We start from the raw sequence: 24,103 nt of genomic DNA on the forward strand, positions 1-24,103 counted from the left end.
GGGATTTGAGGTGGGCTCTCACAGGTTCAAGCCCTTCCTCCCCAACACCAGCCCCCGCCACACACACCCGCACACTAGATCACCCTTACACGAGCCAGGAGGCCTTCGAGCCTTGGCCCCCGCCTGCCTGTCACCCTATGCCACTGCGGCAATGTGGCCACATCTGACCACTACTGTCCTATAATTGGGTCGCCGTTTCTCTCTAAAGCTAGTAACTCATTTTCACTTACTTTAAAACAACCTAACCCTGTATGCGTTCGCCTCGTGCTAACAAAATCCCAGGCCTGATGTGTCAGTCATCGAACCGAATCAAAACGGACGTGTCACTAATCAGATGTCAGCTGTCCGTCATGCTCCCCCCGTGTCCTGGCCGGCGCCCCCCAAGTAGGCACAGCACCCTTGGAAGGCTCTGCCTTTCCGAGTGCCCACACGCTCTCAGCCCCCCACATGGCTCCCTCTTTTTGAAGAACACTCTAGCCCCCCGAAGCGGCTCACAGGGCCCCGTGCGTCGCTCCCGGTGCCGCCTGCCCCCCCCCCGCTCCCCTGACAACCCTCACCCCGGGCCCGCGCGTCACAGGGACTAATTACGTCTCCCTCAGACTGTCTGCGGCTTCACACCTCCCTGCCACCTTCACAGCCTCAGCCCGAGTGCCCATTATGGCTCTCGTCCACCTGTCAAGCAGCTCCTCGTCCTGCAAGGCTCTCAAGGAGCATGTGGGCGGTGAGCCCCTCCTGGAGGCCCCTCCTTGTATCTCCCTTCAGCAAACGGGATCAGCATCGGGCAGAACGTCTCCAAGGTTCTGTCGATTGCCCTGGCTCGGAATATCAGACCCTGCGCTGTCGTACAAGCATCTTCGCTACCGTGGCCAGGTACACAGTAGGTGTTCAATAAATGGTGAGATGGAAGGAAACCAGAATGTACAGGTAACGGACCTGGTCTGGAGTTTGAGCCTTTCCACCCACCGACCTGTATGACACTCTCGGACTTTCCTTCCCCGTGCCTCTGTTTCCCCACCTGTAAGATGGGGCGATCACAGTTCCCACCCCCAAAGGCTTGTTAGCACGACCGAGCAGAGAAGCACACACGGGCTTTGCAGACCCTAGAGCTTTACAGAAACGTGGGTTCATTCCCGGGACCGTCACAGGACAGGGACACCAAATTGGTGATGGCCATCCCCTGTGTACCAACCGCGTCCTCGCCGTGAGCCGTGTGTGCCTCCCCGGCGTGAGACTGCCCTGGCCCAGGGTCGCAAGGGAAAGCAAGAATTACAGGGCTGTTTATTTAACATTTAGGAGCAAACGCATTTTCCTGGACCTTGTCTGCAACACTTAAGCCAATATCTGCGTCTTTGGGTTTCTATTTGTATGGTAATTTAAAAATAGGGTTCGGACTTACGGCAGGCCTTTCTCCTGAAACTCTGAAAGCACATTAATTTTCTAGACGGTAAAATAATGCCATAATTAAATATTACCATTTCTCTTAAAATAAAATCTGGTAACTCCTAACAAAATGGGTTTTTCGAAACATGATGTAGGTTTTCCCACAAAATTACTCTCTAGGGAAATTCGTTATTTTCAATGTATGGAAGAGACCACAAACTTAATCTCAACGCAATGTAAGAAAAATTGATTTGTGAAATTACAATAATTTTCCTGCATTTAAAATCTCCGTGCTTCCCGTCGTCGCTGACCCAGAGGTCCCCCTCCCCCATCTGTGTCTCTAGGGAAAGGCTCAAGGGGCCAGGATGTTTTGTTTTATTGTTTACGAAGCTTCCTAGATGCTCTTTCTTGTAGTTCGCATTGGAGTTTTTGTTCCGTGCTGCAAACTTCTTTGAAAGGAGGCAAGGCTAGGTGACCCCATTACCCATGTCCTTCAGTCTCCAAATACGTTCTCTGTGGGAGTAGAAATGATGCCTCGTGGGAGAAAGCATGGGGCCCAGAGCTGGCCTTCCATGGGTTCGCTCTTCACCGACGCCAGGGTGGACCAGCGAGCCTTGGCGGCCCCAGGGTTGAAGGCCGATGCCGGAGGAGGTGGTGCCCTGTCTCACCCAGGGCGCCCAACCGCCCCAACCAAAGCTCAAGAGGGCCCCCTTGTGGAGACTCCCATGAACAGCCGGGTAAGTGGTGTCCTTCCCCCAACGCCGGGTTGCTCCCCGCGACCCCACACATCTCCGGGCAGGTCTCAGGACCAAAGACGCTCAACAGAAACGACCAACCTCCAACCTTCTCTCTTCGGGACCTAACATTTCCGTGGGACAAGAACGTTCTTGGTCCCTCCAGGGAAGAGCTCCCAAGGCCCCATGAAGAGTTAAGCTCTCCAACCTACGGCCCGAAGATCCCTTTTCCTTTGCTTTTTCCAGAACCTTCACCACGATGACACACACATCTTCTTTCTTATTGAATGTGTCAGAACCTTGTGATTATCTTACCAAATTCCTGTTCTGTAGAACAATGAAAGCGTCAGTCTTCTGCCAAGAGGGCGAGCAAGGGAGACTTCTAGACACACGTTCTATTGAGCAAATACTGACTTGGAACTACACCCTTATGGCAGGCACCAGGATGTCCGGCCTGGGCACACTCGGAAGCCCTGGGGGAGCTCACACTCTATCCTTCCAAGCCCCCATGCCCCTCGCCCCCTCCTCAACACATGGGACGCAACGCTGATATCAGTGGAGAGCACTGACCGGACTTGTCATCAATTATGAACATCGAAGGGCCAACGTGCAGATCTGGGAACACAGGCGCTAGAGTTGAGCTGACGAGGCCTTGTCTCCAAGACAGCAGAACATCTGGATGAAAAGGCAAAAACTTCCATCAATCACCCTAATGCCTTGGCTGTTTGGAAACAGCTGGGCTTTGGCTGGGCTTTCCCAGTTTTCATCTGGGTGGGAGCCCCAGCCAGAACGAGGAGTAATTAGCATTATCATGGGGCCGAGGGAGAGTTTCGATGTGAACCGTTTTTGTACTGGAACATTCCTAAACAAACAAACAAAAAACACTGGCTGATGAGCCAGGCCTGGTGGGCCAGCCTTGTCTCCCAAACCCCCCATTCCTTTCCCATCCCAGGAGCTGTACATTTCCTTTTCCCGAAACAGGAAACGCTCAGCACAGGCTGTGGGGGGATGTCTGCGTGACCAGCCGCTCCCCATTATGAAATGTTTTCAATTTTGGAAGCAAGCACAGAGCAATCACCTCCCCCAGGTGGCCCCCAGCGAGCCCCACCTTCTCCACCCACCCCACGGTCCGGCCTGACCCGGGACTTCTCATGGAGAACTGGGGAAACAGGGACAAACCAAGCTCTGCCCTTCACCAGCCTTTCAACACACGGACATCCGACTCGGATGCCGTCTCCCTTCCCGCCCGCTGGGGATCTGCTTCTCCAGGTGCCCAGTCCCTCCAGAATTCCTCGGGGCGACTTGCCACTCTCTGAGCTCAGCAAGCAAAGGAGGGCACGCTTCGAAGTCCAGGAGGCTGCAGGGAGCGGACAGTGGAGTGTTCTTTTTCTAGCGCGCACCATCTCTGAGTTTCCCGAGAACGCAAAGCCCATCTCTCCCCCCGCCCCCACCACTCGGCCTTGAACACAAAGGCCTCGGATTAGACGGATGATGAGTTTCAATTATGGCCAAATGAGGGACATACGAGGGATCTGAGGACCAGCCATCCACACCAGAGGGGAAGTTTAGACTCCTTAGAATTCAGAGTTTGTCTTCATATTTCTGCGATTTGCTGGTACTGTCATAGCATGACAATCTGTAACCTTCTCGGGGGAGTTAAATGGAAACTCTGCGTGCCTTTTGTGCGATGACTTCATCGCAAAGCACATCTTCTGCTGTAGCAACAGCGACGGCTGCCACCTCAACAGCCGGTTTCCGAAGCTTGTTGGCCAAGCAGCCAGCGCGTACCCTTGCACGCCAGCACATCTCAATTTGTAGAAGGCGGCCACCTCTAATCAAGAGAGGTTCTTTTTTGGGGTGGGGATTTGTATTTAAAATGCGCATAGGCTTCCAAGTCCAAACATTCTAGGTGAATTACCTCAAGCTGAGGATTTTGAAATAAACCAGAGGATTTCAGGCTTTTTTTTTCTAAGCAACAGAACACTTTTTTTTTTTTTCCAAAGGAGAGCTTAATCAGCATCCCACTATATAAACCAGGGGCTACTTGGGCTAAAGTGGGGGGTGGCGGGGTGGGGGCTAGAGCTTCCCTCACTGGGTCTCCCCCTTTTCTCCCCTCCAAAAATGCCAGTGGTCTTCAGAAACCAGCTTGCAAACCTCCAGTACAACAAAATGTGACACATAGACTCCATGCTTGAGCCAGAGCTAGGCTGTCCCATAGGGCGGCCACCAGCCACATGCAGCTCCCGAGCCCTGAAACACAGCCAGTCTAAACGGAGTTAAGACTGTAAATACACACCTGATTTCCAGCCTTTTATGGAGGAAGAAAAAGCATATATCTAAGTTTTCATGTTTATTACATGTTAAAACAATATTTGGGGCTGAATAAAAATATCATTAAAATTCATTTCACCTGTTACTTTTTAGCTGTTTTAATGTGGCTACTAGAAAATGTAAAATCACATACCTGGCTCACAATCATTGACTCCCGTTCTGTTTCCATTGAACAGTGCCGTGAGCTAGGTGGAGCCTTCCCTGGGGTGTGCAATCGCACCAGGGCCCTGGTTTGGCTGCGATGGGTTCCAAGGTGCAACAGAGGCTTTCGAGCAAAGCACCTGGGGTCAGGCTCTGACGCTGGATCTAGCCCGTCCGCAAAGCTCTCAGCAGGATTCAATGCTCACACTTAAATCTCCACCTACTTCTCTTTCCTCTCTACTGGCTTGGGTCATCCAAGATCGCAAGCTTGCTGGGAACTCCCTTACCTACCATCCATTCACACTTAGCCGGATTGTTAGTGATCCCAACAACTGTAAGCCTTCTCTTTCTCAGCTTCCCTTTCCCGACTGACTCCAATAGCCACTCGTGCACCAACTGATTTTTAGGAGGGAAACCCCAAAGGGTGGGAAAAGTGTCAACAAGGAGCTCATGCACATCAGTCTTATGGTGCACAAGTCATTCATTCATTCATTTATTCATTCATTCAACTGAAGGAGCAATTCTAGCTAGCATTTATTGAGCACTTGCTATGTACAGATATTCTTCTCAGTGCTTTCATGTCTTCACAACAAATACGAACTGGGCATCCATTGGGCATTGTGTTAGATGCTAAAGAATCAGCAGTCAGCAAGGGAGATAAAGACCTGTCCTCATGAGCAGGCAGACTAATGGGGAAGACAGTGAGAGAAAGGAAGGAAGAAAATAGGGAAGGGAAAGAAAGAAAAAAGAAAGAGAAAGAAAGAAAGAAAGAAAGAAAGAAAGAAAGAAAGAAAGGGAGAGAGGAAGAAAGAAAGAGAGAAAGAAAGAAAGAAAGAAAGAAAGAAAGAAAGAAAGAAAGAAAGAAAAGAGGAGGGAGGGAGGAAAGAAGGAGAGAGGGAGGGAGGGAGGAAGAAAGAAAGAAAGAGGAAGGAAGGAAGGAAGGAAGGAAGGAAGGAAGGAAAAGTTGAGGAACCTAGAGGGATACCCCCAGCAGCAGTGAGCACACACAGCACCCTGATCTTGGTTTCTAAACACCATCCTCCAAAAAAAGGAAACAGGACTCCTAAACGGCTGATTCCAGGACAACGGCAGGGAAAGTACAAAATGAGACTGGAAGATATTCCAGTGCCAGAAAATGAGGAAATGCTCACGAAAAAGACAAGGTCATGTAGAAAGTTACCCAGGAGCTAGGTTGAAGGATCTCCTCATGACCAAATCAGGGACAAGACAGCAAATAAAAATGAACAGATGATAGCAATGGATTGTAACCTATAAAATAAATATATCTGGGTTCATACTAATGCAAATAACAATTAAATAAAGAGATAAATGGGAGAAGAGACAGTGCTTCCTTACAGCACAATTCCAGTCAGTAAATTCAGAAGGGATGATGGGACTAGGGAACGCCCATTTGGAAAACACTGCAGTAATAATTGTTGTCGGCAAGAATCATCAATGGTCATCAATAGATGCCAAAATTAGTGGGGGGAAGGTATAACGAAAAACAAGCCATTTACATTATCTAAGCCTATCCCCATAAGAGAATTATTAATTACAAAGAGAAAAGTGGTAATTTCACAGCGGAGAAACCTGGCCGTCACCTCCTATCGCAAGTAATCAAAGTGAGCATCCCCAGTATTGGGACAAATGGACCCCACGTGTGGTGTGACTGCCACCTCCGTGCACCCCCAGTATTGGGACAAATGGACCCCACGTGTGGTGTGACCGCCACCTCCGTGGCGTTCTTACCAAAACTTCATAAGCTGAATTAAATCACAAAGAAACATCAGACAACCCCAAATTGAGGAACACACTGCAAAATACTGGACAGTACTCGTCAAAAGGTGTCAAGGCTGTGAAAGACAAAGACCAAGGGACTTCTCCGGTTAAAGGAGACGAGAGACGTGAAAAAGAAATGCGACGTGTGATTCTGAATTGGATCCTCCGCCAAGCAGGAGACACTGATGGGGCAGTCAGTGAGAGCTGCCTAGCGTTTGCAGGCTAGTTAGTAACATTTTATCAATGTCGATGTCCTGGTTTTGCTCAAGTAAGATGTCTGTGGGGGACAGTAACATTTGGGGAACAGATGAAGGGTATGCTAGCACTTTCTATCGCTTTTGCAACGTTTTTATAAGTCTGAAATTATTTCAAACGGAAAAGTCCAAAAATAAAAGTAAATAAAAGACAGAAAGAAGGTTAATAATTGTTAGCTGCAATGAGTGCCGCACAGAACAAAAAGGGAGCAGAAAATAGCAGAAGGCAGTGTTCGGCATCAACCTGCCAGGAGCTGCCATTTATCCGTGGACCTCCGTGCAGAGGGAGAACCCAGCACAAAGCAGACGGAACAGTGCTCTGCCTAAGGAACAGCATGCACAATGGCCCTGAGGCAGGACAGTTTCATCCCTGTTCTTCTCTAGAACACCCCATAGAGAAATATGGTGGGATCTGTCAGATGACACTGGGAAGACAGGAGAGAAGGCCATGTGTAGATGGAGGCAGAAACTGGAGCGATGTATCTCCTGGCCAAGGAATGGCTGGAGCCACCAGAAGCCAGAAGACGCCGGAAGGTTCCTCCCCTACGGCCTCAGGAGAGCGTGGCCCTGCCCACACCTTGATTTCAGACTTCTGGTCTGCCAGCTCTGACGGAATAAAGTTGTGTTGTTTAGGTCACCCTGTTCGTGGTCTTTCTGAACCGGCCGCTCTAGGACACACAGCCACTGTCCTGCATCGTGAAAGTGCTGTGATGAGTTAACCTCACGCCTGTCCCCCTTCATGCATGAGTCACTTATGCATTTACTTCTTAAAGATTGTTCACTTAAAGCATTCCTTCATATTTTCAAATCAAGCACAGACCAACCCCCCTTTTAAAATTCAGTCTTGTCCTCGGCAATGTGGACGGCACAGCACAAGTTTGCTATGGTCACTGTGGCTGCTTTTGAACACCCTCTAAAAATCAGTGTGGAACCACTGGGGTAAGAGCTCGCCTCTGCACCCGGGTCACCTGGCACACTTCCCAGGACCCCCGCACAAGCCGAGGACAGGAAAGATGACTGCTTTTCTGTTGCTTTTTGCCTCCAAAAGAAAGACCTCCAAAGACCTGATGTTTCTCTGGCTACAAATCCCGTGTCTTTTCCCCACCTCCTCCCTTACCATTCGGGCCCACTCTTGTCATGATCTTTGAAGAAAACACGCATTGTGGAGCTGGGTGGGGACCTTTCTGAGCCTGAAATGCAGGCAGTTTCATCTCTAAAATGAGGACCACCACGTCCACTGAACAGAAGTGCTCCGAAGGCTAGATAAGAGGACGGCACATAGTTTTAATGCCAGTTCTATGAAATGTCCAGAATAGGCAAACCCACGGAGACAGAAAGCAGACTAGTGGTTGCTGGGCTTGAGAGGAGAGAGTGCAGAGTGACCACTGATGCGTACGGGGCCTCTGTTTGGGGTGATAAGAATATTCTGGAACCAGACAGTGGTAATGGTTGCACAGCATGGGGAATGGCCTGAATGCTGCTGGAGTTTACTTATATGCTTTACAATAGTTAAAATGATGAGTTGTATGTTAGGTGTATTTGACCAGAATTTTATTTTTTAATTGGATAAGAAGCATCTGCCTGGGGTGAGTGACACCAGCCAAGTCCCTCCACCTCTCTGACCCAGTTTCCTCATCTGCAGAATGGGGGCATGCACAGAACCTATCACTCCAGCTGCACACAGACAAGCCGGGCATGTGGAACGCACGGACAGGCTGCTCCCTCTGGGATTGCTAGAAAGACGCGGCAGCCGATCTGGAAACAATCTCAACCGAGTGCCTGTACTCAGTAGGGTAAAGCAAGCATCCTTTCCCCTTAAGATCTCAGGCAGGCTCCACACGGCGTCGGCCTGTGTAGGCTGTTTCTGGCATTCTGAGTCACGGTAACACGTAAAGGTTGGAGCAGATAATATTTTAAACCCCAGAAGCTTGGTCTGAGCCATTGGGCGCTCTGGATGTAATTCTGCAGGTAATTTGAACGATGCTATCTAATTTCAAATGTCCCTGCTCTGACGAGTGCAAAAGCAGCATAATTTTTAATTAGTGGGTAAACAGTAAATAATGGATGGTCGTAAGTGGACACCGCTGTTAATTAAAAATCCATGGTTGATAAAAATCAATTTGGCCCATGCATTGAACTCAGTCTAACAGGTCCCTGTGAAAAGTTGTGCAATTGGCCCACAGCACCATCTGCTTCCCATGTTCCTTTAGCTGAGACTTTTCGGGGGGGGGGGGGTGAAAGGAGGGGGCGGGGGCGGGCAGGAAGAGGGGAGAGAAAGAAAAAAATCAAAAAGCTACCGCAAACGCTGCAACAGAACAACGTGTGTGGATTCATTTGTAACTGGTTAATTTAATTTTTGCCACCTTTAAACGGAAGCTCTGCACACGGCCGAGAGGCAAGGGTAGGCTCCGCTCTGGTCTTCCCGCAAAGAAGGTCTCCAGTTGTGTTTCGTGTTTTGTGTGTGTCTGTTCTGAATACAGTGAGATTTCGTGTAGTCTCCTGACTTCATTAAATCCTAATTTCTCATCGAAAAACAAGACAAGCTAAAACACACTCAGCAGGAACACGCTATCTGAGGACTCACCACAAAATGTAACACCCAGGGCCATCTCTTCTCTTGCCTTCAGAGAGTACGGGGGAGAAGGCTTGTTTTCTTTTCAACAGAAAACATTTCCTCAAGAAACAGAGCTTTGTGGAAACAATGTCAATATAATTTTCAGGGCCCGTTTGCTATTTTGCTCTGAGACACAAGCTCGATTTTCCTACCAGGCAAGTAACGCTGACCCCTTTGTCCTTTCCTTCCCTCTGCTTCTCCAACTCAACACGTTCAGATAGGTTTCCTTGACGCCGGTGACGTTCACATTAACCTGCAGAACTGAATCCAGGCGACCCCGTGTCTCCCGGTGAGGGTGCTTGCAGGAGCACGAGAAGGTTCGAGATGCTGACTCGGAGGTATGCCCTGGCTCAGGACCCCTGATGGGGCCACGCTGGCAATTTGGCCCAATTTCAGTGCCCACCCCCACGCCACAACGTCCTGCTTTTGGCTCTCAAGAAATGAGATGTGCCCGAGTTACTACGGAACTGCCCACAAGCTTCTTTTTCAAGACGCCCCTTGCTATGCCCTCACCCTGCAAAGTGGCCCTGGGAGCCCTCGGGCAGCCCGAGTGGCCATGACGGGTCCGTGTGGGGCCAGGTCAGCCCTGGCTGGCTGGAAGGTGGTTTTCATTTCTCCTATTTGGTTAAAACCAAGAATTTGCTGTAGGGCACACTAGGAATACAGCAAGGACCCAGTGCTGCACCAGCATTTTTACCCATGCGCTTCTTCGTTCGTTCGTTCGTTCATTCATTCATTCATTCATTCATTCATTCGTTCGTTCAGCAAATTCATCGCCCCAAGTCTGGACAACAGCCCCTTCCCCCTCACTGGGATGGAAGACAGCCCACGGTGGAACCGTCGGGCCAGTCTGACCACCTGGGCTTTGTCATCTGTCACATCTGGGCAGCAAGTGCGCCCTGCCATCGAAGGCCGGCTCACGCAGCCTCTCTGCCCTGTGAGAGGAAGCTAATGCTCACGCCGTCTCCGAGGGTTGTCGCAAAGATCAGGCAGCAACTAAAACCCGTGGGACTGATACGCAGTTAACAGAAACCGTGGCTCCCATCACTGCTCTGGCCGGCCTCACCTGTGCTTTCTCTGCGGGTCTCTGAGGACCCCAAGAGTCTCCACATGAGACCCCAGGCCTCCAGGAAGTGACGGATCTACTCAGCCTCATTTTCCTGAGAAGCTGCTGGGGCGCAGTGCGTTTGGGGGCCCCATGCCCCACCAGACAGCTGCCGAGGGACACTGTGGGGACCTCAGGCCTCCCCAGGCCTTCTCTGGTGGTGCCAGGAAGGTGTGGTGTGCGGTGGAGAAGGGGCAGAGTGTACCTTTCATTTGCTTCTCTGCACAGCCCACAGGCCTTTCTGGGGCCCCCTCGGCCCCTCAGGGCCTGTGTCCCCGAGCCGGCCCCCGAGCACTTGGCCCACAGGCTCGGTGGGAGGAAGTGCCTTTGGAAAGCCTGCTGCAGGGGCCAGCCAGCGGGTCGAGGCCGGCCGCCCCTGAACACAGCCTGTTGCTGTAATATTTGGACCTTGCTCGCCGCCAAGCTTCCCACACATCCCGCCATCTGGGCTCTGTCAAGCCCAATCCTCTGAGTGGAGATGACGGTTTCTGGGGAAATCACTGCTCTTTAGCAGCTGAAGACCCTGGTGCTCTCGCCTTGGGACAGCAAGCAGAAGAGATTGTGAACAGTCCCAAGGCCAAGGCTGGCTTGTCTCCAGAAGATGAGCACATGTGGGGGTCACTCAGGAGGTCCTGAGGCCCCTGCTGCTCACGGCCATCCTCCCTGAGCCTGTGATTGCTCCCCAATCCACCCCCCACCCCGGTCAGCAGTGCACATCAGCCCCAGTACCCACCATGCATTTACTGGGCACCCACTATGTGCCAGGTGCTGGCCTGGGGCCCGTGGTGTGCAGACGGACTGCGCGTGGGCCCAGCACCAAGGAGGGACAGTTATGTGAGTGGCCTCCAGAGGCAGGTAGCAGTTCTGGCCTGTTCCATAGGGCAGAGGTCAAGAAGGACCTGGGCTCTTCGGGAGATGGGGGGGTGAAGTCCCACTGCCCCAGCACCTCGGTCTGAGTCTAGAGGGCCCCTTGTCCAGGAGTGCAGAGTCCTTCAGCCACCACGTGGCAGGGCCTGGCCACAGCAGGTGAGTCTTCGGAAGGTCTGGCCTTCTGGAAGTCTGGTGTGGCACAGTAAATCTCGAAGGCTTTCCAGCTCAGGAGTCTGGGGTCGTCTCCCTCCAGAAGGCTAGTATTCCATGCTGGTCATGACTGAGGTCCGGGAGATGGTGAGTCCAGACGCTGACCGAGGCGCCCTGCCTTGGGTGTGGCTGAGGAGGAGCTGGGTGCCCCTGGCAAGGGGGCGAAGGCAGACCCTGGCTGGCCCTCTGACCCTGCGACGGCCCAGGATGGGTTGGGAGGGCAGGTGGGGCCGGCAGAGTTTCTGGAGCACATCGGGATCACTAACCCGTGTCTGTCTGCTTTGCAGTCCGTATCGCAGAGGCGACTGGGACGGCAGGGGGTAGCCGCCTACACTGGGAACCCCGCTGCCAACAGCCCCTGCCCAACAGAGCACCCATCACTGTGCTGCTGCCCCCACGCCTCGACGGGCCCTGGGTCTCCACCGGGTAAGACCCTGAGGTCACCCTGATCACAGGCCCCTGGGCAGGGAGACTTCACCCTCTCCGAGCCTCAGTGTCCCCACAGCACGATTCATCCCGTTGTCCAAGAGGCTCGCAACCTGCCAAACACGTGGTTTTGCCGCCCGCCTCCACAGTGAGAGCCTGGCAGGCAGGACGCGCCCTCGCCACACGCGGCCATGGATGAGATCCGTGTGTGCAGCACACCGAGCACCCAGGATACAGTACTTGCTGGGTGCCCACTAGGTATGGGGGAGCCACTGTGGGGACGGGCACCGAACACACTGACACAGAAATAAGTGTGGTAAACTTGAGATAGTGCTAAGTTCTGCCACGAAGGGCACAGAACCGAGGATGGGATAGCCAGTGACCCGGGGGGGGGGGGGGCTTCTCAGAGGTGGTGACATCCAGTTGAGAGCTGAAAGACGAGTCAGCCGTCCAGAGACCCATGGGAAGAGCCAGGCAGAGGGAGAGGCTGATGCAAAGGTCCTGAGGTAGGACATGGCAGGCCAGAGGGGGTCCAGGTGTCCTGCTGGTCCGCTGAATTCTCTTCCTAACCGGACAGGCTTGCCTGACATTTCAGAGTCCTGTTTGCTGCTCTGGGGCAATGGGCTTGTGCTCTAACCCTCATCCGCGGGGCGCAGACTACAACAGCGGTCAGAGTCCTCCCTCCTGGGTGAGGGAGAAGGGAAGCAGTGGCCTCCTCCACACCTAGTACATCCTTTCCTCCCCCCCCCCATCCCCTTGGGGCCAGCCCTGTTCTGGGGTCACGGACTGGCTTCTCCACGTCCTCCGTGCACCTCCTGGGGTCAGGGAGAAACTCGACTGCCAAACATCTGTTAGCACTCTGGGTGGAGGGAGGGGACATGAGCTCTGTAAAGGCACTTTGGATGCGTTCCCAGGCTCTGCCCCCACCCTGACTCCACAGTCCAGGTAAGATCCAGGCGCCACTGGGTGGGTCACCCTGAGGCAGAACTGGGCTATGGGAAAGGTCGGAACTGGGTGTAGTCTGCTTCTGCCCTGAGGTGACAGCATTCCAGGATGGTTCTTCTAGAAACTTCTAGAACTTTCTTCCTAGAAAGTTCCTCTGCGTGCTCTCCAGACAGCGTTTGCTGCTTCCTGGAGGCAATGCAGGGAACGATCCAGAGTCTAGGAATCACTGAGGTTGTCCACTGTGGCCTGCTGCGTCCCATTAGGCAAATCTCTCCCCCCCAGCCCTGTCTGAGATGCAGGTGAGGACAGGACTGCAGCCCACCTTCAGGTGTGTGAGTCACCCCTCTCCATCTTCCACCACCTCCTGTACTGGCATTTCCTTACCATTTTTCTTTAAACCAGCTTGCTTTTGTTTACCTAAATATATTCATTTATTTTTACAGCTTTATTGAGGTATAATTGGTATACCGTAAACTGCACACATTTACAGCGTACTATAATTATTTTTAAAGGAAGCGTAATATCACCCCAGATAGGGAGAGCAGAGCCACACCTGCCATAAATAGGAGGTAACTGTAAGAAGAAAGTCAATGAAAACAAAACAACATAATTACATTCTCACTAGATCCGTTGCCTGCCTCGGGTCCTGAGTCTGTTTTCTCTGGGAGGAAAGGAAGGTTGGTGTTAAAGACACGGTAGCTCCCACACAGACTTTCTCCTTAACATAACCAGAAAGACTGAAAGAAAAGAAAAGCGAACTGTTTTCGTGCTGGGTAAGAACATGTTTCCTTCGCTCCATCAGCCTTGCTATGAAAACTACTGAGAAAGTAACAGTAACAGTGGTACGTGTTCACAGGGGCATGTGAAGGGGGCCCCGCCGGCTCTGTTTCCCCCTGGAACTCACGCAGCATCCACCCCATCTGCATCCCCAGCGCAAAGTCTCGGCAGCTCCCCTGCCCCCAGTCCAGGCTGCAGCCATGGGTCCAGGAGTCATTTAGCTTCTCTTTGTGCCCATCCCCACCCTGTGCTTGCTTCACCACCAGCAGAAGCTATTCTGCGGGGCCAGGTCCGGCCCACCGCCTGTTTTTGTAAATAAAGTTTTATTGGCACACAAGCATGCCCCGCCCCACCCTATTTACTTATTGTCTCCAGCTGCTTTAGCTCTAGAGACCACCTGGCCCGCCAAAACAAAAATACTTATTATCTGACTCTTTACAGAAAAAGTTGGGTGACCCCTGGTTTAGACCAACGAACCCGTCACAGGCATGAATGAGACTTGGTCAGGGAAGTCAACCTAGCGAATGCGAGGCTGGAAGTAACTGCCATCAACCACGAGTCCCTCAGTGAGGCCCCGGGGAGGGTCCGCTGTGTGCCAGGCTCTGGGCCAGGGGCCAGGGATTCACTGGGGAAAGAATGGGGATGCCACTGCCTCCTGGAGCTCATGGCACGGGGCCCCCCAAATGGTGCAAAGAAGCGTCTGTTTCCCAAGCACCTCCCGGGCACTGTGCCTCATGCTTCCTGGAAACCCTGACTGTGGGTCTGATGCCCCCGTGTCACAGAGGAAGGAGCTGAGGGGCAGGAATGGGATTTGAACCCAGGTCCTCGGGTTGCGAAGTCTGCGGACTTCCTGGGCCAGTAGGTATGAGGACCCATGCCACGAGGGAGGATGTCGGCTGAAGAAGGCAATTAGGATTGCAGGGAGCAGAAGGCAGCTTTTGTGGAGGCCACAAGGTAAGTGGAAGGCCCTTGGCCTCAGAGGTGGGGCGGAGACCGCTCAGGGAAACGGAGGCTGTCGGGGCCCAGCTCTGACCCAAGGTCTAAAATAGAGGCTCCGGGAGCAGGAGCCCAGCCCAGAGGGAGAGGGGCTGACCGCGCAAGTTTTCCCTGCTCTGCCCAAACCCCATCTCTCTCTCTGACAGCTGTGAGGTGCGCCCAGGACCCGAGTTCCTCACCCGCTCCTACACCTTCTACCCCAACCGCCTCTTCCGAGCCTACCAGTTCTACTACAGGGACCCCTTCTGCAGGGAGCCTGCCCACTCCCTGCTCATCAAGGGCAAGGTCCGCCTGCGCCGGGCATCCTGGGTCACCCGAGGTGCCACCGAGGCCGACTACCACTTGCACAAGGTGGGCATCGTCTTTCACAGCCGCCACGCCCTGCTCGATGTCACCAGGAGCCTCAACCAGACCTGGGCGGGCCGGGACTGTGCCCAGCGGCTGCCCCCGGCCCGGGCCTGGCTGCCCGGGGCACTGTATGAGCTGCTGAGCACCCGGGCCAAGCGGGACTGCACGGAAGCCCTGGGCTTCACCATGCATGAGCTCAGCCTGGTCCGCATGCAGCGCCGTCTGCAGCTGCAGCCCAGGGCCGGGCCCCGGCTAGTGGAGGAGCTATACCTGGGGGACATCCACACCGACCAAGTGGAGAGGCGGCACTACCGGCCCACGGGCTACCAGCGCCCACTGCAGAGTGCCCTGGTGAGTCTGGGGCCCTGGGAGGACGAGCTCTGAGCCCCAGCCCAGGGGGCCCTCTATAGTCTGGTCCCTGCCTAGGACCCTCTCTGCATCCCCATGCTGGCCTGCTTGCCTCAGGACATTTGCACATGCTGTTCCCTCTGCTTGAGACATCTTTTCTCGGGTCTTTATAGGGCTGGCTTTTTCCAAAGGAACCACTGCTCAGCTTGTCTGTGTCTGATCCTCCTGACATCCTTCTTGTGGGCCCCACAGGGTCCCCTTTTGCTCCTGCTGGGCACATGGGCGTGGGCAGGTCTCTCTCAGTTCTCAGATCAGCTGTTGCCTCCAATCCTCCAATCCCCACTTGGCACATTTTCCAGCACTCAGCTTGCTCTGGGCTGCATGGTTTATTTACCTGTTAACTGCCACTTTCTCCTCTAGAAGTAGACTCTGCAAGGGTGGGGCCCCGTTCCCTCCTGTGTCCCCACACACAGCCCGGGGTCTGGCATACAGTCAGGGCCAATAAATCTTAGTCAACGAGCAAGGGAGAGAGGGCAGCCCTCCTCCAGGGCTCTGCTGAACGGCCACAGAGCCCGTGGAAGGTGCCCCCCAAAACTGTGTGTTGACCTCTCTGCTGTCTGAAGCTCCAGATGTTGAGTGCACCCCTTCACACTAATGCCGGATAACGCAGCACTTCTCAGACTCTGTTCTCAAGATGCCATCACTTGGGCATCTTCTCAGAATGTAGAGTCAGGTCCTGTGGTCTGGGGTGGGGCCTTGGACTCTGCATTTCCAACAGGCTCCCAGGTGGCCCACGGACTGCTCTCTGGGCTGGAGGCTGCCCTATAAAGGGAGATGTCCTTCCCCCACCCCAAGTCCAATGTGAATCTCACTCGCAGTGCTTAACCTAGATTTTAAATTAAGCGGTTACAAACACAGCGGCCCCGTTCGGGAAAGATCTGGTAGCCCTTCCCTGCCTGATGGGCACACGGGCAGAAAGACCTGGGCTTCCTTGTGTGATATATTCTTGGCACGTAGCGCAGAGCCTGGCCCACACGGGGTGGAGGCTCAGGACTTCTCCAGTGCAGCTGGTGAAGCCTCGGGACCACCCCCCCCCCTCAGAAAAATGTTTGTAGGAGCATAAAATAAAATACATAGAATTTAAACAGAAACCAATTCCATTAAAATAGTTACCCAAGTCTTAAAGCATTATTTGTGACACAGGAATCCTAGGACTGTGAATCCTTTATTCTCCCTGAATGTCAACATGTCCCCAGCATCTGCAACATTGTTACTAGGAGACAGGCAACAAGGTCAGAGGTTCCAGAAGTCACAGGGGTTTGGGCAACTACAAGAAAAGTTAACTTTCATCAGTTAGGGTTCATTGAAACTGAAGTCCAGGTAGGATGCCGTGTGCAGAATGTCTCTACTAGGTACCAAGGAGTATTCTTCAAAAGTGAGAATGTATAGACTGGAGGCCTAAGTTTGGGAGCCCCTATCAAGTGAGCTCTTAGGCGAGCCTCACATCATTCAGCATGTATTGAGTGCCTGCTGTGTACTCAGCACTTAAGGAGCTAAACCAGATGGGTACCTTCTCACCTCTGGGACCCCAAAGAAGGGCACTAGGGATGAGCCCTGGGACCCTCTTCTCCTCTCCCACCCCCTCCTCCCAACCCAGGATCTGGGGAGCAGAGAAGAAGCACAAGAAGTTCTCATAATCAGAAAATCAGCCGGAGTTCTTTTCATGACCTCAAAATTATTCCCTTTTTGGCAGCCAATGTTCTAGGCTGGTCTGACGTTAATTCTACTTAGAGAGGAGAAGGCACTGGCAGTGGGGTGATTACCGGCGCCCACCACCTCGTTAGGAGGGCAAACTGCTCTGAACACAGAGAGGACGGACTCCTGGGGCACAGAGGATGACAATTTTCATGTCTCCCCAGGCAGGGCTCTGGGGCCGCGGACTCCTGCTCTCCTGCTGCCTGACCAGCCAGGGTGACCAATGCAACCTGCACTGCGACTGAGCCAGGGCAGGAATGTGTGCCGACGTGAGCAGTGCCAGATGTGCAGACATTAAATTAAATATCTGCTCAGCAACTGCCCCCTCCCCAGGAAAAAAAAAAAAGAGAGAGAGATAGAGAATTTCAAAGAAAATACTGCAGATAAACCCCCAAGTAACGAATTAGTCGTTACCTTATGCTCTCTGGGGTCCGAGCCTTGCCCATGACCCAAACCAGATGGTAAACATGAACATTTTTAGCAGTTAATTTAAAACCAATTTGATCCCCAAATTCATTGCCTGGATGTAGAATCCTAATCAATCAGCCAACACTCGACCAAAATCATCTAAGCCTGGTGTCACCTCTGGGGGTTAATTAGAAACTGTTATGTGCTGTTTGAGAAATAACTTTATGTAACAGGTTTGAACCAGTAAGAGTTTGGCTTCTGCACAAGTGTGAATTCTGCTGGCTGGGGCCTTGTTTATTAACACGTGAAGCTCCGGACGGCTGCAGAAAGACGCCAGAAAGCATTTCCATCTTCCCCCCACCTCAAAGGCATCGGAGGAGGGGACGCCTGTTTGCTCTCATCGCTCACCTGAAAGGCTCGCTAGCTCTCTGTTTGTCTCTGTTATGCAGAAAACCACTTGCCCCAAATTACCAACCAGTATCTCAAATGTCCTGCCTGCAGAAGATCTCTCTTCTGCAGGGGGAGTAGGGAAGGACGGCCCTTGTGTTGTTTTGATGTAATGCATTCTGCTCTGTCGATACACACCGGTGTGACCACAGTCGGAATGTGGGTTAAAATGCCTAAATTAGACTCTTATCAGCCAGCCTGCCAATTACCGGCACTTCAGCTAACTACCCCGCCTGCTCATTTCTTCCCATCACACTTTTGCAGCCATTTACTATCATTTCAAATTGCTTTCGAGGCCTCTGTCCTCGAGTCAAAATCCCCCCAAACCAAAAATAATATAATCTTTCATATTATGGAAATCAAGTCAAGTTTAGGTTCATTTCAGACACAAATAAAAAGAGTTGAAAAAGTGGCAATCTGAAAAAGGAAAAAAACCAAACTGTTTCTTAATCATCCGATAGTTTCTTTCTAGATGAAAACTCCTGAACGCCACTTGTTTGGCATAAAACTCACCCAACAGCAATCTGTGGAAATCGTTTGTTTTTTGCAAGAAAAAAAAAAATGGAGCTGATTTCCCAGCCGGGCTCTCCAGACACCCCTCTTTTCCCTTGTCCGTCCCACCTGCACCCCTGGCCTGAGGTTTCCTTCTGGAATGGCAAAAGCAGGGGACGTCTGCTAGGTCAGTACCCACGTCACCCTTGCTTTGACAAGTGGTTGTTCCCAGGACATTTACCTTTCAGAGTCATGCTCTGGACTAAATTCTGGGCAACAGCTCCCTTTCAAAACACAAAACAAAAACAAATGCGAAAACAAAAAAACGAACAACAAAAAACCACATCAAGATGTCTCTATCTGGTTCCTTTTTGGCCTCTGCGGAGCTTTTTCCCTCCAAAATGCAGACCGACTACTCCCACACGCTTTGGTTTGGCATCTGTTCCCCGTTGATGTGTTTTACTGTAAGCCCAGTTCTGTGACCCTGGAAAGCAGGGACAACTGTAAATAAGGCCAAAGAGAGAGCAAGGCCCATGCACGGCCTGGGGCGACGGAGGGCCGAGGCTGTAGCTGACCACTGGAGGGAGGCGGGTCCCCCCATCGTAAATAACACTACCGCGAACATCTTTGTGCTGCATCTCTTCTCCACCATCCCCTCGGCGCACACTCTAAGCGGTGGGGTTCCACAGGCAGGAGTATTTTAACGGACCTTCGTCCCTGTCACCGCATGCACTTCCCAAGGCAGCGAGGGAACAACACTCACCTTCCCAGGGGGAGGTCCTTGAAGCTAAAGGAGCCTCTCTTCTCCACCACAAGGTGGGGAGGGCACCGCTGTGAGGACAGCGGAGTTTTCAGTATGGAAGGGATGGGGAAGAGGGGCCAGATGGCACGTTCTAGCCCATCTCCGCCACTTTCAGGCTGGAGATCATGGCAGGCCGCCAGGCCCATGGAGGTCCAGCATCTTCAGTCTGAATGTGTAACACTTGCCCGAGCGGGGCTGAGCACAATGCCTGGAGCTTAGGAGGCTCCTGAATGTGACCGCTGGGCGGGGGGGGGAAGGGGGAGTCACAGCGGGCCAGGAGAAAGGCAATAAACTTGAATGGTCGGATCTCAGGACCAAGCAGGATGGGTGTGAGAAAGGCCCCTTCCAAACCCCAGGGCATACGGCACCTCCACTCCATTTTTCCTTCATCCATCCATCCATTCATTCAATCAGTATGTGCCTGCTGTGAGCCAGGCACCGTGCCAGGCCCTGGGGATGGAGTAGCCACAGGGGCCTCCCGGCCTACCATCCTGCGAAGGGGACGGGTGGACAGAAGAGGACATAGGAAGTGGCAGGTCTAAGATCTGGAGAGTTCTCGCTAAGGCCTCGCTGGGCTGAGACACAGAGGACCAGAAGGAGCCCATCAGGCCACACCTGGGGGGATTTCCAGGTAGAGGGACAGCAGGTGCAGAGGCCCAGAAGAGGGAGGAGCTTACTGAGATCCAAGAAGAGCAAAGTGGCCTTTGGGGCGGGAGGCAGGGAGTGACCCACGGGCGGGCCCCGCGAGACCCCTGTTCCCGGCTGCACCCTGACCCCTCTCCACCTTGGACAATCACTGTTCTGTTTTTGTCTATCCTCCACCAGCACCATGCCCGCCCCTGCCCAGTGTGCGGCCTCATTGCACGCTCCGACGAGCACCACCCACCCGTGCTGCCCCCGCAGGTGGCCCTGCCCCTGCGCCTGGGTGGCCGGTGGGTCAGCCCTGGGTGCGAGGTGCGCCCCGCCGTGCTGTTCCTCACCAGGCTCTTCACCTTCCACGGGCACAACCGCTCCTGGGAAGGGTATTACTGGCACTTCTCAGACCCCGCCTGCCGCCGGCCCACATTCACTGTGTACGCGGCCGGCCACTACACCGGGGCCACACCCTCTAACAAGGTCCTCGGCGGCACCGAGCTGGTGTTTCAGGTCACGCGGGCCCGAGTGACTCCCATGGACCAGGTCACCACGGCCATGCTCAACTTCTCGGAACCGAGCAGCTGCGGGGGCCCAGGGGCCTGGTCCCTGGGGACCGAACGGGACGTCACAGCCACCAATGGGTGCCTGCCACTGGGCATCAGGCTCCCCCACGTGGAGTACGAGCTTTTCAAAATGGAGCGAGACCCCCTCGGGCAGAGCCTGCTCTACATTGGACAAAGGCCCACGGACGGGTCGAGTCCCGACACCCCGGAGAAGCGTCCCACATCCTACCAAGCGCCGCTGGTGCTCTGTGACACAGTGGTCGAGGGAGGCTCCGGGCCCCCGCCACACAGGCCTCTGCGGAAGCCCCTCCGTGGTGGGGGGCCCTGTCCTCCGGTGGCCCCTCTCCCCGCCCTGCCCCTAGCTCTAGGGCTGCCCTTCCTCAAGTGGTTATGAAATTGGTCTCTGAGCTCTAGGCCGCCCCAGGGGACTCCCCCCGGGCACAGACTCCCCCGCGTATCCCTGAGAAGGGCCCGCTCTTCCCTCTGCCCCGCTGTGGATCCTCACAGGGCCCTGCAGTTGTCAGCCGGCCTGGGTCCCTGGGGGCTCAGCGCCTGAGTCCAGCAGCACCGGCCAGGCCTATGCCACGGCCAGCAGGTCAGCTCGCGCGTTGACTGTGAACCTGGGAGCGGCAAGGTCAAGTGCTGCGTGGTTCTAAACGCCAGCTCCCGGTCTTCCTGGGCAGTAGGCGGCCCGCAGCCCCATCTGCCGCCCCGTCCTTGGCGCTTTATGGAGCAGGAGCGAGGCTCTGTCTGGGGATGCCGAGCCTGTGGACTGTTGTTTAAAGATTATTAATTTGAATTTAGCAATACAAACTCAAACCAGAGCCATGAATTAAAGATGCTGCTGCGGGCTTTCGGTACTTGGCGGCTTTCTGGAAGAGGGCTTGTCTCTTCGGGGGCAACTCAGTTTTCTGCCGGCATTTGTCTGCACTTGCCTGTGCGTCTGCGAGTCGGGCCTCAAGCTGTCAACACCGCACACGCATGAATCGGGCCCTCGAGGGCCAGGATGCGAAGGAAGCCGGTTCACCAGAGCCCCCAAGAGCGCCCCCCTCGCCCACACCTGGCTGGCTGCTGGGGGCAGGTCTTTGGAGGTGCGCCGCGTTGCCAGCCTTTGGAAAGTAATTAATACTAATGATAGCAGTGACACCAAGGGGCTCTGTAATTAGCCCCGTACAGGCGTCCTCTGTTTTCAAGATTCCCTGTGCTCAACTGACAAGGAGGGAGACAGACCTCCAAATGTGTCTTTGGGACCAGCCTAGGGAGAGGTCGGGGTCACCAGGCTACTCGGCAACGTCTGGAAGAGGAGGCAGCCTGTTCGCCCCGATGTCCTCCTCTGCTCAGGGGAGGCTGTCATCCAGGTGGAGACAGGCTGTGCCTCTGCGGGGACCCTACCCATGTTCCCCGGGCCTCATCTGTACACTGCGAAATTGACTGGCATCCTGGTGGGCTCGAGGGTTTCCAGGACTCTGTGCCTATGACTCGCCCCCTCCCTTCCTCCACCCGATCCCTATCTCTGGCTCTTATCACTGATCTCGAACAACAATTGTCTGTGACGCTAACGATGCTTTCAGAGGGAAGCCCTTGTCCTCCGTTAGATTTTGTGGGGTTCCACCAGCCCGCTGAAATTGCTCTAACTTACCTACCCATTGTTCTTAAAAAGAAAAAAGACTCACCAAGTTAATATTCTCTGTAGGTCTCAGAGAGCTAGGAGTGTTCCTGGCATATTTACCAAAGTACAAAAAATAATTAGATTATTTACGGTCTCAGACTGCATGGGAGGGGTGCGGTTCCTGGCGGGGATGAGGGTGGGTGGCGATAATGTGTCCATGGCTGAGCAGGTCTTGTATCTGAGGCTCGAGGCAACCATGACACCATTTGTCATCAAATTTGAATCTTTTAATAAAATTAAACAGCCTGAAAAATGTTCTTGCTGGTTATTAAAGTCAACCAAGGGGATTATGGCTCTAAAGAAAGGAAGTGAAGTGTCTTCCAGGGAATGAGCAAAAGAGAATAAAACCAGTGGAGGTAAATAAAACCCGGCTCTCTGTTACACCCCTTCGGTTCAGGCTACTGCCCTGCCCTGTTACAAATTCTCCAGGAGCTTCCAATGCACTCAGAATAAAATCCCCGCTCCCAGGTCAGTGATGCCTGCAAGGCCCAGCTGTGCCTCCCCTCCTGGGCTGCACCGGCCTTCCTTCTGGCTCTTGATCGCAACAAATTGTTTCCCACCTCAGGGCCTTTGCATGTGTCACTGCTGCTTCTCTTCCCCCAGATCCTCAGAAGCTTGGCCTTTTCAAGTCTCAGACCAGATGTCACCCGCTCAGGGAGGCCGACCATCAGCAACCCAAAATGGCAGCCTCCCTTCCCCTTCTGTCCTTCTATCTATCCACCCGTTCCATCATGCAGTCTCTCCTTTATAATGCTTACTGCTCACCATCAGAGACGACCTCATTTGTTCGTGTTTATTCTCTACCTCCTCTACCACAGCCATAAGCTCTGCGGGACAGGGAAGGGCTGAGTCAGTGCCTGCCATCTTTTCCAGCAGGGCCTACACATGCTCAGTAAATACAGTCGAGGAAATAAATGTTTACAATCCCAGTTAATCCTTACGCCAAGACCTGTGATGAGACCACATGCACATACCAGGCGGAGCAACCCTTGGCGGGGGGGCGGGGGGGGGACGGGGGCAAGGGGGAGGGGGGAAGCCGGGGGGGGGCAACACGGGAGGTGAGGGTGTGACTCTGCTCGTGAGGATGTTAAAGGGTCAGAGAGGAGAAAGGGCTTTGCCCAAGATCGCCAACAGCTGGGCCCCAGAACCCGAGGGCTGAGCATCTGTCTTGGGGTGTCCTTCCGGGGTTCCAGTCCCCTCACAGGGGTGGGGTTCCGTGACTGTATTTGGGGAAAGCAATTCAGAGCTGCTGTGGGCTGAAGCGTGAGCCACTTCTAATTAAAGGCCCCCTGCCTGGACCGAGGTGCCCTCCCTTCCAGGGCCTCTTGGTTCTGGAGCAGAGGACGCTGACAGAAAGAACTATGGCTGGAGAAAGGACAAGCAGCCCTTTCCTCCAGGGCTGAAAGAAGAAGGCGTCATTTGGGGGCCTGGGGGGCCGAGGGGGCTGGGTGAGAAGCCCACAGACACCAGCCTTCTGGCCCCTTTCTTTGCTCCTTAGAGAACCCTCCGCATAAAACCCAAGATAGCTTTAATCAACAGAGGGGAAAGTAAAACCCATAGTTCAGTTCAAAACAAAACAAAACAAAATTAATGTTCTCCATTCTATGTTCAGTCACGTTTAAAAGGGAAGGAAAAAAAAACCATGCAGTTTATAATTTCATAGTGCAAGCTCCCAGGAGAGTAAATGAGGCTTTTTTTTTTTTAATAAAAAGTTTAAATTGTATACAGCTCTCAGAGGCCCATTAACTAACAGATGCTGCTTATCAAAAGAAGCTATTTCTTTGCTTTTTCTAAGCGAATGTGTTTAATCTCCCAGTGGTGCTACCGGCCTGAGAAAGAGCAGCTCACAGTGACGCGGGCTCTGCCGCACTCAGGCCGGTCTCAGGGGGCCTCGGTGACTCAGGCGTGAGGGAGGCTGGAGGGGACAGGGCGGGAGCAGCAGCTCCTGACGCAGAGGATGAAGGGAAGCGCATCAGGGCCACCGGTGGGCTCCCCGGAGGGATGGGGGGCGTTACTGCTCCCTGGGGGTGAGCTTGGGCCTAAGTGCGTGGAAACGGTTCCTCCTCACACACA

At 53.5% G+C, this 24,103-nt stretch overlaps 1 protein-coding gene across 1 annotated transcript; it reads left to right on the forward strand.

Moving 5' to 3' along the window:
* The first annotated feature begins 657 nt into the window (after positions 1-657).
* On the forward strand, positions 658-21,125 carry APCDD1L (APC down-regulated 1 like). Its single transcript, XM_057312718.1, has 5 exons — positions 658-721; positions 763-870; positions 11,706-11,844; positions 14,709-15,261; positions 19,988-21,125. Exons 1-5 carry the CDS (start codon positions 658-660, stop codon positions 20,753-20,755), a joined length of 1,632 nt encoding a protein of 543 aa, XP_057168701.1. The 3' UTR covers positions 20,756-21,125.
* Positions 21,126-24,103: the final 2,978 nt, after the last annotated feature.

This window comes from Ursus arctos, unplaced genomic scaffold (assembly GCF_023065955.2).
Source record: "Ursus arctos isolate Adak ecotype North America unplaced genomic scaffold, UrsArc2.0 scaffold_16, whole genome shotgun sequence".
NCBI lineage: Eukaryota > Metazoa > Chordata > Mammalia > Carnivora > Ursidae > Ursus > Ursus arctos.

Bases quoted from the DNA above. Each gene is read 5' to 3' on its own strand.
- APCDD1L (XM_057312718.1), top strand. From the start codon at position 658: ATGGCTCTCGTCCACCTGTCAAGCAGCTCCTCGTCCTGCAAGGCTCTC. The intron at 722-762 runs GTGAGCCCCTCC...ATCTCCCTTCAG, and splicing joins TCTCAAGGAGCATGTGGGCG to CAAACGGGATCAGCATCGGG. The intron at 15,262-19,987 runs GTGAGTCTGGGG...ATCCTCCACCAG, and splicing joins GCCCACTGCAGAGTGCCCTG to CACCATGCCCGCCCCTGCCC.